This window comes from Pithys albifrons, chromosome 24 (genome assembly GCF_047495875.1).
Source record: "Pithys albifrons albifrons isolate INPA30051 chromosome 24, PitAlb_v1, whole genome shotgun sequence".
NCBI lineage: Eukaryota > Metazoa > Chordata > Aves > Passeriformes > Thamnophilidae > Pithys > Pithys albifrons.
Window position 1 is genome coordinate 5,330,388 of NC_092481.1, and position 19,919 is coordinate 5,350,306.

General features: G+C 57.7%; 1 protein-coding gene across 2 annotated transcripts in view; it reads left to right on the forward strand.

Annotated features, from left to right (window-relative positions):
* The first annotated feature begins 2,683 nt into the window (after positions 1-2,683).
* COL8A2 (collagen type VIII alpha 2 chain) overlaps positions 2,684-19,919 on the forward strand; it is a 29,691-nt gene continuing 12,455 nt past the window's right edge. The window contains exon 1 of one of the 2 annotated variants that reach the window (XM_071576869.1): positions 2,684-2,768. Coding sequence is in view for 1 of the 2 variants with exons in the window: in XM_071576868.1 (XP_071432969.1) it covers positions 19,830-19,870 (41 nt within the window). In the remaining variant the exon portion in view is untranslated. Of the gene's footprint in view, positions 2,769-19,672; positions 19,871-19,919 lie in introns of those variants that run through there. The other variant, XM_071576868.1, reaches the window with a different exon arrangement.

Below are 19,919 nucleotides of genomic sequence, written 5' to 3' on the forward strand. Positions count from 1 at the left end.
ATGCACGGGGTTGATTCGATTACGTCCGTGACCCACCGAAATTAAGTTAAGGCATTTTTCAGCCCTAGATTGAATTATGCCTCCTCCCAGTGGGATGGCTGGGATGAGGATTTTAGGGGGCAGCAAGCCCACGACCCCACGAGCAGCCCTGAGGTGCAGCAGTGCATGGTGCTCTGTGGCACCAGGGCTGTCACTGGTTCACGTGTGTCCCTGGCAGGGCCAGCACGATGCTGGGGACACCACAGAGCCCTGGCATGGCAGTGGGTGCAGGGCTGCCAGGGGATAGAGGCAGTGGAGCCGCTAAATCCCACGCTAAGCCCAGCTTCCCTCTCCTGCTGGGAAGGAGAGCATTCAGCAGTGGCTCAGCACAGTGCTGAGAGGTATCAGTTGTTTAGCTCAAATAAGTAAATTCTAAGTTATGACACTTGGTGAGTTGGGATGTTTGCTTTCCTTGCTCAGCATGAGGAGCTGGGTTTGCTGCAGCCTTGGGTCATGATCTGTGAGCTCACACCTGGACACATTTTGGGCTGGAATAGAGTAAATTTCATAGCAATTTTCCCAGTAGCTGATACAGTGCTGGGTTATGCCATGTATGAAAACAATATTGATAAGACATGGATGGTTCGGGTATTGCTCAGTAATGTTCATCCTAATCCCACATTTTTTTTTTCAGTTCCCTGTGCTCTACCAGCGAGCAGGTGCATCAGCACCCAAAACAGAGGATCAGGAGACAACAGCTATCAGCAGAAACTGCAACTCTACAAGGCCAAAGCAGTGACTGGCCTGGAGGAAACAGAGGAAGAACCAAATGATGGGCTAGAAGACCCAGCTCAAAAATGACCTTGCTAGGCAGTGGGAAGGAGCTGGTGTGGCCAGGGTGGCAGGGTCAAGATGGCATGGCCAGGTGACACGGCTGCACCCCAGGGTCCACCCCGGTGAAGGGACAGGCCTGTGGAGCAGGGAACCAACATGGGAGTGATGACAGGAGAGAGAGGCCAGCACGGAGCGAGGCTGCAGCCCATGGTTTGCTCTGCGGGACAGAGGAATGTCTGTGCTGGTGAACGAGTCTGTGAGTAGAGGAAATGCTTTGCCAGTGAGAGCTCTGGTTAAACAACGCTGGTTCACTTCTGCAGGAACTGCCGTGCCAGTGGAGGCCCCTCCATGGTCTGCCCTGTGCCTGAGCGCTGCAGGTGGGACAAGGACGTGGGAAGGAAAGCTGGCACTGGCGGTCGCACGGTGGCAGAGCAGTGTCCGAGCAGCAGGTGACTGACTGACCGTGTGCCGTGGTTCATCCCAGCTCAGCCGTGGCCAGGAGCTCGCCGTGGTCTGCGGTAGGGACCAGCTGCGGGTGGACCCCCAGCCCTGCCTGCTCAGAGCACGGAGGGGACCCCAGCCTCGTCCTCCGGCGCGGGGCACAGCACATCAGCATTCCTGAGAGCAGGGTCCGGCCCCGCGGCGGCTGCTCGCCGGGGGAAGGCATTGAGGGGGGATTAGCTGTCTGATGCCCCCCTCTCTCAGGCGCTTAATACAGAAAACAAACACCCTTGTGCACCCAGCGGCTTCCATCCCGACGGGCTTTCTCCGTGCCCGTTGCCTGAGCAACCCTAATCTGCCTCCCGGGGCACACCGGGGCCCTGCACCCCCGGCCCGTGCACCCATGGCAGCTGCGGCGGTGCCGGCGGTGTCCCGGCTGTGCCTGGCACGCGGCTGCCAGCGGGATGCCACGGCTCCTCCGCCTCGGGAATGGGCAGCTCACGGTGGTTGGGAAAGACGTGAGGTGGATGCTGCGGGCTCCTCACTCCCCCGGGATCGGGACACCTCTGTCCCGGTGTGTGATTTGAAACTGTGCCGAGTCACGAGGCAGCAAGACCCGGCAGCGCTGGCACCACATTTCCCGACTTTTCTGCCCAGGGCAACAGGATTTTTGGAGTGGTGAAGTTCCTCCACCACAGAAAAGGGGGGTTCCTCCTGCTGTGGCCCTGTGCCCACAACGAGAGAGGGCAGTGGGTTTGTGGGAGCATGGGAGAAATGCTGCTCCAACCCCAGGCTGCCAAACGGACCAAGGAGGGCAAAGAGTATTGGACCCCACTGTGCCCCATCACGGGGCCCAGCAGCACTCAGTCCTTGGGACTCTCTTCCCACCCTGTGGCTGGTGTTCTGGCATCAGCATCCCCAGGGCACTGGGCATCCCTGAGCTGGTGGACGACAGGCAGGCCCACGGGGGTCGTGCCCAGGGCCGCCTGTCCCGCGTGGGGTGGCGAGGAGGGGCCGGCGGGGCGGGGGCCGGGGCCGCGCTCTCGGGGATGTGCGGTGCGCGCAGTCTCCTTCCCGCGCCGGAGGAACGAGCAGTGCGGGACCAGCCGGGCTGGGACCGCCGCGGGGAGCGAGGAAAAAAGAGGGAAAAGAGAGAAAAAGAGAGTAATCGCAGCAGCTGGCCCGCCACGGTCCCATTCCGCGCCCCCCGCCCCACTCCGCATCCCCCTACTCCGCATCCCCCGTCCCACTCCGCATTCCCCACTTCGCATCCATCCGTCCTGCTTCGCATCCCCCCTCTCCGCATCCCCCCGTCCCGCTTCGCATCCCCCCGCAGCCACGGCCCCGCTCGGCATCCCCCGCAGCCCCCGCGCCCCCGGCCCCGCTCCGCCCTCCCGCCCGCCCCGCTCCGCCCCGCGGGGTGCCCGGCCCGGCCCGGCCCGTATCGCCGCTCCCGCCAGCGGCCGCCCGTGCCCGTCGCTCCGCTCTGCTCCGCCGCGCCGACGGGAGGTGAGGTAAGGTCCGCTCCGCTGCGCCGGGATGGGGTCAGGGCTCCGCCGCTCCTGCTCCCCTGCGTGTCCCCGGGCTCGGGCGGGAGTTGATCTCGTGGATTTCCCAGTCACGAGTCCCGCGGTTCTGGTGCCTTCACCCGCGGAACACCGCAGGACGCTTCAGCCATCCCTCCCCGGGGCAGGTCTGAGCCCACTTTCCTCTGCTTTTCCTCTTCTCATCCTTTCTCCGTCGTCTGACCCACCTCAGTCGGGTTCCTTTCCCAGGGAATCCTCCCCAGAGCCTCTGCCGTCTCACAACACCCAGCCCTTTCTGCTGTTAGGAAATTCGTTTGTGAGAGCAAAAGTGTTTTGGGGAAAGTGCCGTGACCTTTGGGACAGCTGCTGCTGGCACTCCCTGTCCTGGCCCTGCCTGGAGCTTGTTCCCTCCTGCAGCTGCCAACATCTGCACCCATCGGGTACCGGCACCGTTCCCAGGTACTGGCACTGGAGCACCTTCCACAAACACCTTGGGAAATACAAGGTGCTTATTTTATTTAGGTTTTTTTAAGAGTGTTGCTGTTAATTGGCTCCTGAGCTACCAGGTTCCCTGGCTTTGAACATTCCCAATAAGCCAGGAAAGATCCCCCCTGTACAGTAGCCCCAGGCCAGGCAATAACCTACCGGAGATATTTCTCATCTATGGGCAGCTTTGCTATAAGGAACATGTTTAATAAATCATAAGGCCGGTGAATTCCTGGGATTTTTATCGCTTCTGTAAAAATGCAGTTTTGATCCATCTGCGAGGGACACTGGGAAACAAAGTGGCTCCTTTCAGAGCCGGATCCTGTGAATTTAGAACGCAGAGCTGGCAGTGGGGCTGGTGGCTGTGAGCCCCTGGGGCAGGGACGGTGCTGTGGTAGTGAATGGGGCCTCCAAGGGCTGTCCTGTCCCTGATCTTTGAGGGACTCGGGTGCCTGGAGCCCCATCTTGGCTTCCCTTGCTCCACCGGGGCTGCAGACACGGCCGTGTGTGCGGAGCCGAGGCAGCGATGCCAGGGGAAACATCACAGCTGGAAATGCAGCGAGGCTGCGCCAGGCTTCCAGTTACATTTTTCCTCCTCACCCTGTTGCCCAAGGGGAAAAGGAACAGCAAAACCCAAACTGCTGAAAACCGGGAGAGATTCTTGTAGGAAGAATTGCCTGGTTTCCATCAGCCCAGCTGACTCGGTCCTCCAGCAGTGGGGAGGAGGATTGTCCCAGCGAGTCTGGGCAGAGGAATGGCAGTAAAGAGATTTTCTTTGCCTGTTCCAGTGTGAAAACTGGGGTTTAGGCGTGGGAGCAGAGCCAAAGTGTGAACAGCACACAGAGACGAGAACCTGGAGCTGTCAGGAACTCATTGCGATTTCGGAATCCACAAGTGCCTTGGCTGGGGAGTTGGTTGTGGGTTGGGGTGGGTGGTGGAGGGTGCTGGGCTCTGCCCCACTCTGCTGGGCCAAACCCAGAGGCTGGGCTGCCCTTGGCCACTGAGGCAGCGGTTTGGTGATGGGGATTTGTCCTGTCTCCTGCCATGCCTTTGTTTTAGGCTGTGCAGAGCCCGACTGCAGAGCAGGGAGGGAGCGTTTCTTTGTACAGGGAAGCATTTAAATTCTTTACAGTGATTCATATATTCCATTCATATGAAACACAGTCCTGCAGAGTGTGAATGGGGACTGTGGGGGGATTTTTTTAAGGCAATAAGCCCTAGAAGTGTCAAAAGTTATTCACACCTTGGTGAAATCAAGGATATTTCTGTCCATGGCTCTTGGCAGGGGCTCAGCACAGCTCGCCTTGCGTCAGGTTTTTGGTTTCCCACTTGGATACAGAGCGGGGGGAACATGGGGGCAGCGCTCCCGTTGCCCCTGCCCAGCACTGGAATGTTTCTCAGTGCCGGAGGGGCCCAGCACAGGCTGTGTCCAGGGGTTGTGGGGCAGTGCCCGTGCTTGGCCCCACGAGGGCTCAGACCCCCATGGGTCACATGCCCAGGAAGACCCAGGGCCGGCGAGCAGCTGCCTCTCAGTGAGCCCAGGGCTGGGTGAGGTGCTGCCCCTCAAGTAACAGTCAGCAGGGCTGTGACCAAAGCTCCAGACCTGCTGTCCCCATTGGGGCAGAGTCTGCCCTGTTTGCCCTCAGCACAGGGGACAAGAAGAGCCCAGCGAGGGGACAGGTCTCTCTTGAGCCTTTTTGTGGGGTACTGGGACCCCAGCAAGAGGCTCTATGGGTCAGGCATGACCTTGGGGGCACTGACCTTCTCTGGGGGGCTCCAAAGTCCCCATTGGGGAGCACTAGTTTGGGGTGAATCAAGCTTAGTGACTGAGGGCCGAGAGGTGTGGGGGCATCACCCCAATGCCACGATGTGTCCCAGGTTGGGGGCTGGAGCCCATGGGGGGCTCCTGCTGCCCTCAGCTGCTCCAGGATGCTTTGAGCCACTGTAAATCCTCTCTGAAGGAACTGGGAAGACAGTTTTATGGCTGCTGAGGAGGCAGATTAGCAGGGTGTTGTTTTCCGTGCTGATCCATCACGGGATGCTGGCGCTGTGTGGTGCATCCAAGTGCTCGGCTGCTGGCGGGTGGTGCAGCCTCTCCCCCGAAGGTGGAGATGAAACTGCCTGGTTTTAATGCTCTGTCTGTTCTCAGGATCTGTGATGTGAGGGACAAAACCACCTCCACGGGCCCTGGGCTCCATGGCTGCGCAGCAGCCGGGCTGCTCATATCAGGGCAACAGCAGATCAAGTGGATTTGGGCGATGCCACCTGTAAAAGGCATTAACCCGGCGGGGAGGGCGTGGGGGCTGGTCCCATCCCATCCCCACACACCCCTCTGTCATTCTCTCCTATTTCAGCTTGTCTGTAGCATGGGAAGGAGCAGAGTTTCCATTCCTCTGCACTAAAGAAAATGTCTGTGACAATAAAATCTCATAGGGCAGGAAGGGGAGGGATAAAAAGACACCAAATTGGATTTGTTTTTCCCCCAGTTTTTCAGTCCCAGCCCTTGCCCTGTGGGAGAGGGTACAGGCCATCAGCTCCATGGGGCACATGCTGGGCTCTGAACCTCCCCACTTCCCCATATGCTCCATTATTGGCTGATTAGAGAGGGTAATTAACTGCTTTAGCAAAAGTGGTGGGGAGCATCAACCCATGCCCACTCTCCTTCACACTCAGGGGTTGCCTGAACTGGACACTTGGGGAGCAGGACTGGATGCTGCTTGAACTGGCTGTGTCCTGCAGCAATCCCGTGGGGTTGGGAGCCTCAGGGTGGCTGGTGGGGTGGGGTGATGCTGACCCCCCGGCTCTACCCTCCTGCTCAGGGCTCAGCTGCACGTTGCTTCCCTGCGTTGGCGACTTGGATGCCGGCACAGACATAATAAACTGCTTTTCCTTTTCCCCTTGTCACCGGAGCCGCTCCTGAGTCACATCCCTGGCCGCCTGGCACTTCCCCAGGGCTGTCTGCTCTGGCTGCATAACCCTTCGCATCGGCTGTGAACTTCAAAGCGATGGGATCCATCCTGGCCGGGAAGGGCTGGAGGGATGGCAGCACTCCGGGAAACATCTGCACAGGGCTGGGGTGTGCAGGGCCTGGTGGGGCTGGCGGGGTGGCAGGCTGGGTTCCCCAAAGCCTGGCTCACCTCTGGGCATCGCTTGGCTGCTCCCAGGGAGCTGCAGGAGCCAGACCCTTCATCAAAGCCACCTCCTGCCCTTTATCCCGTGTCCTCACAGGAGTATCCCACCAGGGACCCCATGGCTCCCAGTGGATGCTGCACTCCTGAGCTTGGCCATGGGCTGCAGGTTGGAGATGGGTGCTGCCAAAAATGAGGTGGGTTAAAAAAGGAGCCAAAGGTGGTGTTGTGAGGGTGTCTGTTGTCCCCTCAGCTGGTGGCCATGGAGCGCTCCTGTGGCCCCTGGACCTGGTGTCAACCGAGTTCATGGAGCAAAGCTCCAGATCACAGGAGCAACTGCAGCCAAAATCTGCAGAGCAGCCGAGTCTGGTCTCTGCGACCTTCCCTGGGGCTGAGCCCGTCCCGCTGGCCCATCTGGAGATGTTTGTCCTCAGAGGCTCTTCCAGGCACTTCTGTCCAGGACAGGGCTTGGCAGGGAACAGTCAGGGAGGAGGACAATGGCCTCTGTGTCCACCTGCTGTGGGTGCAGCGGTCGATACAAGGCCTTGGTCATTTTTTACCAAGACCTGAGTTTTTATTTCTTGCAGCACTCCCAGCCCAAGCTCTGCCTTCGCCGGGCAGGATGGGCCCCAAGACCTGCCCCAAACCAGCAGATTTCTGCAAACCTGCTGCACACCCGAGCAGCACAGCAAGGCTGGACCCCTGGGACCTCTCAGCACTCCTGTGCCTGCCCCAAAGAGCTCAGGCCGTCGCCGAGAGCCTCTTTATTGTTCTGGCGGAGGGTTTTGTTTCACTGCTGCCTTCCAAGTTCCCAGGGATCTAAATTCTAAAGCAGGGTCTTGTAAAGAGCTCCGTCCAGATGGGCGAGATGATATTGCTGTATCAGATGAGATCTATCCCCGTCTTTATCCACAGACAATGCAGCAGTGGGAGCAAACAAGGATAGAGCTTTTCTTCAGAGGCACATTAGCCAAATAAGAGCCTTTGCTTTGTTTTGTGCTGAAACCCAAGACCTTGAGGCCAGACCACCTTGGGGAGCTGCCCCCATCCCTGCAGCCACACGAGGAGTTACCCCTTTCTCTGATGCTCATGTTCAGGCAGGGCAGCAAGTTCTTCCTGTCTCATTGCTGGGGTGTTCCCTGTTCTCCCCTGCTGTTGGAGCTGTGTTTGTGCCCCTGGGGCCTGGAAGGTCTCAGTGTGGCCACAGATATTGGGCAGCACTCAAGCCTCTCCTCAGACACCACAAAGGTGAAAGATGCTTTGGTTGTGCCCCATAATTGCAGGAGAGTTGAGCCCACTCAGACAAGTCAGGGCTGTCCAGAGTGGCCGAGGCCACTCCGTGCACTCACTTGTGGTGATGCTCAAACCCTGTGGCCAATTCACCTGCTTTCAGATTTCATTACAAGACCCAAAATTCAGCCCAGGTTTGTTTTAAGAAATTACTGGAGGCTGGGAGAGTCTGGGACTGATTTATGGCTTCCCATCAAAATCATGTGGTTTCACCACAAAACTTGGAAGCTCTGGCTGCATTTTTTCCTTTGGAGATTTTGGCTTCACTCCAGAGGCGAGAGTGTGAATCCAGGGTGTGCATCAGGGCTGGAGCATTTGGGTGCAGTGAGGGAAATGGAGGAGATATGGATCACCACAAGAATATTTAATGTCAGGATAACACAGCAATGGTTTTCAGGGAAGCACCGATAAGGCAGCAAGAGGCTTGGCATGGAGTGGAGCTGCAGCAGGTCCTTTGCTTTCCTTGTAGATTTCATTTCAACACTCATCACTTATCACCCTCACATCCTGCTCCATGTCAGTGGTTGGAGCAGCTTCCCCTGTGCTGCTGTGCCCAGGCAGGCTGGGAAGTCCCACTGCCCTTCCCTCTCCGGACCCACGGGGTGAGCTGCTGGTGCCCACTGAGGTTAAATATGTGGGCTTTTGCCAGAAAAGCATATTTTCAGCCTCAAACATGCATTGTCAACGAGTGCAGAAAGGTATTTCTCACTGCTCCGTGTGCCATGAGCCAGGGGACAGGAACAAGCTGACTTTTATTGCTATTTCTTCATATTTCCTGATATTGCCAGTCTGGCACTCACAACCCACAGGCAGATCCCGATGGGATCCCAGGTTTGGATTACAGTGGTGATACCTCTGTCTTTGCTATGCCTTTAATTTCAGGTGCTTTGAGCCCTGAAAGGCTGAGCTGATAAGCTGGGAGGGCAGAGCCCACAGCCCTGAGGTGGGCAGTGCAGGCACCCAGAGCAGACCCCAAACCAGGCCAGTGATGTGGGGCCATGCCTGGGCACTGTGGGCACACAGAATCACTGAGGTTGGACAAGCCATCCAAGACCATCAATTCAACTCTCATGCCCACTAAAACATACCATGAAATGCCATGTCTACTTGTTTTCTGAACACTTCAGGGATCCTGACTCCACTACATCCCTGGAGAGCCTGTTCCACAATCAGAGCTGGTCCAGAGCTCAGCAACCACCACAGGCCCACGGACCCCTGAAGGTCACGTTGTGGGGCTCTCAGCAGCTGGCTCGTGGCAGTGCATGAACAGAGGGAAAGAGCATTGTGTTACATAAATAACAAGGTCAGGGCCCTGCGAGCTGCTCCGGCTGTGCCGAGTGCCGCGTCCCGCCGAGCATCCCCTGGCGCGGGGGCCGGCGGGACAGCAGAGTCGCTTCGGGGCTTGGGTGCCTTTGTGGTTTTAATTTAGTGGCTTTTTAAAGTCGAGATGAAAGGGAAAGCCGGGCAGGACCACAGCAGTTCCTCTGTCTGCATCCAAAGGAAGCTGGTGGGGCTGTGCCGAGCACCAGTGGCTCTGTGCCCGCTTCCCAAACCTCCACTCGCTCCTTCCCACTGCCGGCACAGACACGTCTGTGCCACGAATGGACCTTGTCTGTGTCAACACTGTGCTGTGCCAGGACGTGCCAGCTCATGTGGCAGTGTGAGATGGTCCCACATGGCTACAGTGAGGGACACTCAGGTGTCCAGCACTGCTCTGACAGCCTGGCACGGCTGGTGCTGATGCTCATTTCCATTACACCTTCTCCCATCGTGGTTATTAAAGACCATGTGTGATGTCATTGCCAACCACCAGCTACGGGCCAGGACAAGACCCCAGCGCTCCTCAAGCAGCCATAAACCGAGCTGCACAAGGAGTCTGTAATTATTTTATGCCAAGCCTGGTGTTTTCCTCCCCCCAGGGAAGGCACCAGAGCGAACAAGAGCGGGCCCGTGCCAAACTGTGCCCAGGCAGCGCTTTTATGAAATCTTGGGTTCGTCAGAATTAATTTCATTTAAAACATTCTTCTCGTTTTTCATAAAGCACAGCAAATCCGCGGTACTTAGGGCAGGAATGCAGCCAGAGCGCTGCCGGGCAGGCGGCGAATCACCCGCGGCAGACGGGCCGTGACGGCGGGGTCGCTCCTGGTCCGGAGCTGCGCCAGCCTCAGCTTCCTGGGGGTATCCAGCTGGGAAGAGGGGAGGTGTGGAGGGACCGTCTGGGGCACAGCCAGGTGCAGGGCTGCAGCACCCCATCCCACTCTGTGCTCCCAAGGGATGTGGGAGCTCAGGTGTGTTCGTCCCCAAAGGTCAGTGAATGCCGTGGCTGTGGCTGTTCCTGTCCCAGGGCTGTGGTGTCCTGCATGAGTGGGACAGTGTGACATAGATCATCTGTTTGAGCCTCCTGGCTGGTGGCAGCTGGTCCAGGGGTGGAACCTGGTTGGAAACATGAGCAGAATTGCTCAGGTTGCCAAAAATTCAAGTGAGTTTTGGGGCTAGGGGTCCCTGAACTGGGCTGTGGAACAAGGGCTGGCAGCCGATGCTCCTGCCCTGCATGTAAAGGTGTGAAGATGAGGGCAGAGGGAGAAGCAAACTTCTATCCACCCATTGCTGGAGGCATGAAAGGGGCACCTTTCCAAAGACATGCCCCCTGTGGAGCTGCTGCCTGCAGGCTGTTGGCATAGGATGGGATTTGCTCCCTGGGGTCCAATCCCAGCTGGAGGAATAGCTCAAAAATCCCATTAGTGCAGCCCCACTGGGAAAGAGTTTAACACACCTTCCTTCAGCCTTTCCCCTTCTTGCAGCCCCCCAGGACAGGACCCAGGTGGGCATCTCAACCAACATGTGCTCTCAGGATGTGAACAGGTGCTTGTGACCTGGAGTGACCTTGGGGTCTGTCCAGGAGAGCAGGCGAGGGAAGTCCCCATGGGAGTTAGAAACCAGAAGGAGCTGATGGATTTGTCCAACTGGTCCCACTATGGGCTGGGATCACACCAAGCTGTGCTGGGAACTGTTTGCTCCAGACCTCCACCAGCAGCTGGGCTGGTGGGCTCTGGAGAGCTGGCAGGGGTGAGGAGGGGGATTAGAGGGTTTAGCAGGTGTTGAGCCTCGTCTTTCATCCTGCTCCAGAGAAATCCATGGCTTGTTTTTCTCTGCTCCTGCACAAGCCCCTCTGGAGTGAGGATACCCTTTCCCTCTGCATGTTTGCTGCTGACTGGGATGGACTGGGAGATGGGTTTGGAACAGTCCTGGGGATCTGCACTGTGTCCAGAGTTTTCTGGGCTTTGGCCAACTCAGTTTTGTCTGGATGAAGCTCCAGAGGAGTGGGCAGCAGCTCTCTGGCACCATGTGGCACAGCCAGGTGTGCACCTGATGGTGTTTGCCAGCTGCAGGATTGGGTTGATCCGTGTTGCTTCACAGTTTGCTGTGGAGTGTGAGAGTGCAGGGCTGGGTGTGCTGCTTGTTTTGGTTAAATCGAGTCTTCTTTGGGAGTTTGGGGGGCATGGGGGGCCTCCAGACAAGGGACTTTTGTGAGCTGGGCTGCAAACCGATCCCCCTTTGTGGTTTTGCTTTTTTGGATGATACAATTTGTTATTCCAAGAACTACCCAGCAAATGGACCCCATTAGCTGAGTCCCTGGAGCAGCTGGAGCTGGCGCTCACGGGGCCTTTGTCTGTGCCCACCTTGGGCCTGATGGGAGTGCTGGGGCTGTGGCACCACTTTGCCCCTGAATGGTGCCTGGGGCAGATGGAGGGGCCAGGAGCTGCTGCCTCTCCTTTCTGGCTGTGCTGACAGGGCATCTTACAGGATTAGCCTGGACTGGGACCAGCGGAAAGCACTGGGATTGTTGCATTCCCTGTCACACTCGTGTCCCTGGCACACACAGACAATAACCCAGTTGTTGCTGCGCTGCTGGGGGCTGGAGCCAGTGCTGGGGCAGCCCTTTTGCCCCCTTGGACAGGGCTGGACCCTCATCCTCACGCTTGGTGGGAGCTGTGGGAGTCTGCATCTTTCTCTGTTTTGTGCCCTGGGAAGAGCACTGGCTGCCAGCAGGGCCAACTGTCCTGTTGAAGTGCCAGGGGAGCAGGATGGGAAGCAGGGGGCAATTGCAGTGCCAGGGGTGCCACAGTGGCTCTGCAGACCCCAAGCAGGTCCCTGGCACTGAGCAGCGGCCCCTGCACTGGGAGCAGCATGCAGGGTCCTGCCAGCAGCCCTCCACGTGTTCCATGCAGCCCTGGCACAGCTGGTGCACCCAGGGTGGCTGTGTGGCTGTATTGTGGGATCCCAGCCCTGGGGCCATGGTGCCAGGCCATGGCCACCCTGCCAGGTACTGGGGCTGGAGGAGCATCCTGCCAGGTACTGGGGCTGGAGGAGCATCCTTGGCCTGCTTGGCGCTGCCTCCCACCATGCCGGGATGCTGCTGGCTCTGTTTATCTTGGCTCCAAAGGGATTTTTCCTGCATATGAGCAGTTGAAGCTGGGCAGGAGCCAGTGGGTTTATAACAGTATCAGACACCTCTCTGGGTGGTGCTGAAAGCTCCTGAAATAGCCCTATCAACCTGCCATGGCACACATGGACTCCCTGTCCACAGAGGGCACCCTGAGGCTCCCCCAGCTTCCTGATCCCATTTTGCCTGGGCTCACACACACATCACTCCTGTAGCACCAGGATGTGTTGCCCTGGCCAGCCAGGACATGTCCCTGTTCCCATAAACTTTCCAATGGGATGTGCCCCCAGAACTCACTGTCCCCCAGTGAGAAGTGGTGTCCAGGAGTGAGCAGTGGGTGCCAGCTTTGCCCAGGGGTGGGTTTGCCACAGGGGCTGGGTGCAGGGAGCATCCCTGGGGCACTGTGTGTGATGTCACCACACAAAGGGGACATTGTCTGCCGTAAAGTGACCTCTTGGCAAGCTCTGGTTGATGAAGAAGGTCTGGGGGGAGAGCACTGGCCTGGTGACTTCACTTCCCATTACTGCCTGATCACACACTGTGTTGGTGCCGTGGCACTGGCCCGGTGCGGGCAGGGATGGTCAGAGGCCGTGGGACACTGGCCTTGCCCGGCATTTGCTTTCCATTGACTCATCATGGCCATGGTCTGGCCCTGGCAGAGCCCAGCGGGGGCCGTGAGAAGGGGCAGCCATAACTTCCCAACAAAAGGAGCTCGGCAGTGGGCAGGAGACAGAGCTGGGAGCCAAGAGCTGGGGCAGGACCCTGTCCAGGGCTCCTTGGACCGGCCGCCTCCGCTCGCCACTGCCCACAGGGTGCCAGGGGGAGGAAGGCAGCCACAGCCCCCAGTGCCTCCCTTGGAGGCCAAAGGCCAGCCCAGACAGGGGGTTTCTGGCACCCAGCCACGACCAGAACTCTCCTCCCACCACGCCCCCGCCACATTCCACCCAGGGTCTGACATTTCAACGTGCCGAGCCTTTGGAAAACAGCATTTTAATGCTCTTGCTGTAAACGCAGTGGAAAATGTCCGAGGGCTTGTGCGAGAAGGCTCCCAGGAGCCAGCTGAGCTGTGGGTGTGCCCGGCGCTGGCTGAGCCCTACCAGGGCAGCTGGGATGGGGTGGGATCCTCCAGAGCCCTGTGCCTCTCCAAGACACCCCTGTGAGCACAGCCAGCTGTGCTTATCCTGGTTATTTCCATGGGCAGCAATGAGACTGGTGTTGCTTGTCCCAGGTGGGTCCCACAGCCACTCAGGTCAGGGATTTAGGGCGCACCTTGACCTACCCATAGTGAGTGTGGAGGTGGCTGTCACCTTCCCTGGGCATTGCCCACTGCCATCCCTGCCTCCAGAGCCTTTCCCAGCCCTGGTCCCACAATAATTTCAGGCTGAAGGCTGAAGGGTTCCTTGGGCTTCTTTTCTCTTCTTGGTGTTTCTTTTGGTTTTTTTTTAAAGAACTGTTTTCTAGAAAAATGGTCTCAATCAGTCAGTTTAATTTTTTCCCCATGTTTCATTGCTCATAAGTGCCAGGCCAGCGTGGCAGTGCAGCAGACACAGACTGGGGCTGCCACGTGCCCACCACTTCCTAGAAGGCAGCAGCAATGCCAGAGCCTGCCCTAGGTCAGGTCTAATCCCTGGGTCTTGGTCTCTTCCCCAAGTTTGGGTCTATTCCCAGGGTCTGGGTCTGCTCCTGGCATGGGGAGACAGTTGGAGTCAACGTTGTGATTCCTTGAGTGCAGTAACAATGCCAGTCCCCTCCTGAGTACTGTGGCAGCAAAGAAGGGGGTGCCCCTGTGCCAAGACAGAGGGTCCTGGCTGGGTTCAGCACCATACCACTGGCAGGATGAGCCTCTCTGAGCAGCAGGTCCCAAGTGGACATGGAGGGAGGTTCCTGCATGACACAGCCTGGGGGAAAACCCAGAGTGTTTTTCCAGCTTGAAGACTAAACAAAAGGTTTTGTAATAAGTGTTTCCCCGTCCCCCGGGGTCAGTCCTGAGCTTTGTGCCCCAGTGCTCCCGTTTCATCCCATCCTCCAGCAAATTCTGCCCCAAGGACACTGCAGGGACACGGGGACAGCCCTGACCGCCACTGGCTGTGTGTCTGACCAGGGCTGGCATCTGTAACAGAAACACAAGTTCCACTAAGAAAATATTCCATATATTCCACACTGTTTTCCACTGGTGCTGGAGCTCCAGGTCCCTAATTTTGCTTGGCAAAGGGTCAATGGTAACAGCAACGCCCAAGGCAGATGCTCTGGAGCCATGAAGGTCAATGGCTCCTCCAGGCCTTTCCCAGACAACTCTTTATGCTGTCCCAGCTGCTGCTTTCTACAGCCTGGGTCCAGAACTGTTTTATCCCCTGGAATGATGTGGGGCACACAAAATCCATCCCGTTTCCTCCTGGGCTGCCCTGTCGGGGTCTGGATGCTCCACATCCACCGTGTGCCCTGGACAGGGCGACTCTGCTGATGGTGCCACACTGGGAGAGGCACAAGCAGCAGGAGATGAATGTGTTTGTGGGTGCAGGGTTTGGACAAAGAGGGGTCTGGAATCTTTCGAAGCAAATTCAGTGGGAAACTTGATTGTACTGGAAATACAGAGCCTGGAAATGAAAGTGTGGCTGTGGGTTGTGGCCTGTTGGTGTTATGTGAGGCTGAAAGATTGTTAATGACAGAGATGGTGCACATGGGGACACTGAGTGGTCCCTCATGTCCCTCAGGATGTGCCACCCAGCTGGCCAGGAGCAGAGCTGCCCCATGGGACTTGCTGGTGCTTCTGCACGAGACTCAGGGGGATGAGGGATTGGCATAATCCCCAGGAAAGTGAGGCCACTGGAATTCCCTGTGAGGCTGTCAGCTCCAAAACAAAGGAAATGTGGAAACTAAAAAAAAGAAATAGAAATTTCAAACTGAAAAATCAAAGCAGCTGATTCAGCGATGGTGAAACATCTTGTGACAGTGTCAGGCAAATTCTTTCCAAGCAAAATTCTGGGAAAAAAACAGCTTGATTTTGCACAACACACATCTGTCCCAATGGAAAGACACGTGGGGGTGCCCACTGGGATGAGGGCACTGAGCTCTGTGGTGCTGCAGGGGCTGCCCCCTGACACTGGCATTACAGGGCACAGGGGGAATCTGAAATCCATTTGGGAGTGTGGGATATGGGAGTGTCTTGTCAGAGTTTCCACCAAACACCTCGCTCTGGCTGAGGTCTCACATCAGCTCACAGAAATTAAGTTAAATTAAATTGAATGACATAAATACTGCCTGAAATGTGCACTCCAGCCCCTTCCTGGGGCGTGGATGTGAGGAAGCAGCTCCACACCAGTGCTTGTGCCAGGAGCATGGCCCTGAGGGGCAGCAGGGGATGGGGATGGGATGGAGATGGGAAAAGAATGGGAATAGTAATGGGGATTGGGATGGGATGGGATGGGGATGGGGATGGGGATGGGGATACAGATAGGGATGGGAAGGGGATGGGGATGGGGATGGGGATGGGGATGGGGATGGGGATGGGATGGGGAGAGGGGAGCCAGTGCTGGTGCAAGGCTGTGTGTGACTGAGGCGAGGGCAGGACAGCGTCACCACCCCGGCAGGTAACTCCATCCCCCTGCACCGCCTGCCAGGGAGGGACACAGCCGAGGCTCCTGCTCCTGAAATTTATTTTAATGTAAACCTAGCTGTAAGGCAGCTTTTTCTCATTTTTAAACTATTTCATATCAATCCTTGGCCTGACATTTGTTTTCTTTGAGTGCGGTGGGGAGCGCGGTCGGCATTGCTGAGGATATCTCCTCTGGAATCTTGGCAGAGGCGGCTCCCTATCTTTGAAGAAAAGCAAATGCAAAACAGAAGGCTGATATTAGAGAAGCATAAACAATATTCCCCCCCCTCTGTTAACCCCAGGAGCAGCACAGGGGCCGGCTCGGAGACGGTGATGGGGGGACACGGACCCCACCGAGCTACACAGCACCTGCCTGGGCTGACCCCTGGCAGGGGGACCCCAGCACTGCTCCAGATGGGGCCCATCACCTGCAGCCAACACAGTCCCCAAGGGCTGTGACCAACCTGGTAGGACAGGGAGCAGGAGCCTGTTGCAGCCAGGGGTGCTCCAAACACCGTCTTGCCCTGTTGGGGGCAGGGAGCAGCACTCTGGGGTCACCCCCGAGGAGATGCAGCTCTGAGGATGGAGCTGGTCTTGCTGGGTGTTCTGGCAGAGGAGGAGGATGGACACGGTGAGGATGTGCCAGAGCGTGGGCGGGCAGGCACAGGCAGCAGCGCTGGCACCAGCCAGGCTCACCTGGGGGATTGCTAAAAAGCTGGAAGAGGAGAGGACAGGGAGATCAAAGGACCCAACAAAACCAGGGAGACAGGCTTTCAAGCCCTGACGTTAAAGTAAAATGACTGTTAGGATAAACACTGCAAGGCAAGCTCCCGTCTGGGCAGCAGGGCCAGGGATGGGGGATGTTCCTGGTGTTTCACACAGGAGGGGATGGTTTCACAGCAATTGACACATTTGCTGTTGTACCTTGGGTGGGTCGGGAGCACGGTGGAGGGGGGTGCAGGGGTGGAGCTCAGCTGAAAAAGCCACGGCGTGGCTCCCTGAGTGCTGTTACGGGCTCCCAGTGCATCTCCCTTCTCCCGTATCCCCCTTCACAGGAGTCCCCTTCCCGCGGGATGCACGGGCAGGGCTGTCACTGCCTCGCCTCGGCTGCAGGAGCTGCATCACGATGCGATGGGCTCCAACAGCATCACAGTGCTCTGTGCCACGCCATCACACTGGATCTCATGGAGGACAGTGTGGATGGGGACATGGGAGGTCTCTGGGACATCCCTGCCCCTTGTGTCCCAGCCTGCAGCCCCCTGAGTGAGTTCTCCTGAGTCCCCTGCCCCAGAAGGCTCTGGCCTGGCCCACGGCTCGTTATGATGAAGCTGGTGACCCCAGCACGAGGCTGGAAGTTTAAATGTCTGCGGTTGATGGCCACTTGCCCACAAATTCCCTGAGATGGGAATCGCTCTCTGCAGGTCCCTCCAGGCTTAGCAGATTTCTTTGCAAAACACCCTTTGCCTTAGAAAATGCTGTTTCTGGGCAGGAGCTGTGAGGACAAAGCGAGTCTGACCCTGGGGAAGCTCTGACTGCTTCCCACTGCTCCCACCAGGGCTCATGTGCCCCTGGAGAGCAGGGCTGGCTGAGCCAGCACACGTTCCTCAGGTAGTGATGCCTGATGCTCCAGAAGCTTAATGGAGCTCACAGCCCATGTCCTTCCCCATGGTTTCTGTACAGATGCTCCACATCCTGCCCCAGGATCCAGCAAGAAGCTGTGCTTGGCTGTGGAACAAGCCAGGGCTCACTCAGCAATTTGGACCCTCACAGTCCCCACACAAATCCCTGGAGAGGGACTCCAGACCCCCCCACGGTGGCCAAGAGGACAGGACCCTCTGGGACCCCCATCCTTCCTTCACCCCAGCTCTGGCATTTGGCTCTTGCTCTGCTTGGTCAGGCCCTCAGGGACAGTGTCACTGCTGCCCTCTGGGCAGGCCACCATCCCACTGGGAGGAGGAGACGGGAAGAAGAAGAGAAGAAAAAAACTGAATCCCCACAAAAATGTCTTCATAACAGGAAACGTCTCATAAAATACCTGTGGTTTGGCATGTGTGATCCGACTGGTCAAACTATGCACCTGGCAGGGAACCCTGCTATTAATGCTGCGAGTCTGGTATTTCTGTGGAGTGGAGGCTGGCGGGAGGGACACAGGACTGGGGGCTTTGGGTGCAGAACCCTTCACAGGGGCTGGGGCAAGGAGGGACGTGTCTCTTGGGTCTTGTTTGACTTCATGGAGGATTTCCCAGCTGTATTTCAGTGAGGGAACTGCAGCACCCCAGGGGTGCTGTGAGCCAGGCTGAGCCTCATCCCCAGGGCAGGAACCTGGTGTTCCTGCAGCTTTGGGCCAAGGTTTTCCACCCGGACCCAGGTGCAAGCCAGCAGTGACCTGGGGTTCTCTCTCTGGGTTTCCCAGTGCCATGGTGCCCACCATTCTGCAGGGCTGGCTTCGCCCTCACAAGCACCCTCAGCAATGATCACCGGGGCTCTGCTGTGCTCAAGAGGAGTTTTGACAGCTGGAGGTGAGGATTAAGCCCTGCACCGTGACCTGTGCCTGCGCTCCCGGCACACACGCCGGGGTCGTTAATCCGCCTGAGCTGAGCCCTGACCCGGTGGCCGTGGGATCAAGTGGTGGCACCGGTGGTGTTGGCACTGCTGCTGGACCCTGGGCCCCTCAGCTCCAGGCAGGGTGAACCACGGGTAGTTTGCACCATGGGCACGCTGTGTCACACCATGTCATGCCTTGCCATGCCATGCCTTGCCATGCCATGCCATGCCATGCCATGCCATGCCCATCCCACTCCGTGTGGGACCAGGCACAGGCGCTGCTTGGGGGCAGCAGGTCTCTGCAGATGGGGTGGGGTGTTTTTCCTTCATCAAGGAAAATGTTTTCTTGTTCCCTGGGCTGCTGGCGGGTGAGGCTCCGGCTCCGGCGGTGCATACAGCAGCCTTGGATCAGATCAGGTGTCATGCAGTTAAGGACAGGCTGGTGCCAAGTCTGCCCCGTGCTCCAGCACTGCTCAGCCGAGCTGCTCCCGATGCCTTTGGCTTTTGCAGCCCGGGCTGCGGAAACAATGTGCTGCTCTCCCTCTCCATAGCTCACTTTTCGTTTTTGACTCGGTTTATTATTATTTTTAAAGCATGTGTAGCGCAAAGCAAATCATCGACCTCCCGCTGGAGCCGGGCCAGCCCCATGTTGGGCTTGGAAATCCTCCCTGCTTTATTTTTTATTGTAAATGACCGGAGGATGGAGCGGCTCGATGGGACACGGCGGCGGCCAAGCCCGCCTGCTCCAGCCCACCCACGCGCGCCGGCTGCTCCTGGTGCTTCCCCTTCCCTGTGTCCCCACGCCCTGGGTGAGCACGAGGTGCTTCCCACTGCTCCCCCCAGCCTGGGCCCGGCTTCTGCCACAGCTTCCAGAGCTGGTGACTGTGCCTTGTGCTCCCAGAGCACAGAATGGGAATGGGATGGGCACAGGGACAGGGATGGGCACAGGGACAGGGATGGGCACAGGGATGGGCAGGGGGGTGGGGTCAGGAATGGAATGAGGCTACACCAATGAGCCTGGGTGTGCAGTTGAAGTGCATCAAACTCCTCATCCTGGCTCATCCCTGAGCCCTTCCATGGGGCTGGCGTGGCCCTGGGATGGATGTGGGGCCAGAGCTGGGGGGAGGGCCAGCGAGCACACGCCGTGCCCTGCAATGACCGTGCTTTGACTGCCGGGTTTAAACAAGTTCCCTGTTGTGCCGACCTTCAATCGCAACAGCAGATCCCCCGTGGATCACATATATTGACTTAAAAAATAATTAGCCTTGAAGGGAGCAGGCGCAGGGCTGGCCAGGCCCTTCATTAATATTTCAGTAACAGGGGCCATAAATCAGCTGCAGCTCAGCCAACAACCCCAGCTGTGTCCACAGGGAAGCACAGCCGTGGTGCTCACGGGATCATTGCCCAGTCCATGGGCACGGGAGTGCTGACATGGACACTGCGGGGAGAGAGGGATGGTGTGGGGGTCAACAGCCCCCTTCCGCTGGGAATGACCAGGAGCATGCCAGGAACACAGCAGATGCTCACCAACCTGCCCAGCACAAGACACAGGCAGTTCTGGAGCGATGGGGGCGGCACAGGCTGGCTGTTTTCCTGCGAGAACAAGGTGACATTTCTTGTCTCCTTTCTCATGCTTTAAGTGTGAGATTTTTTTC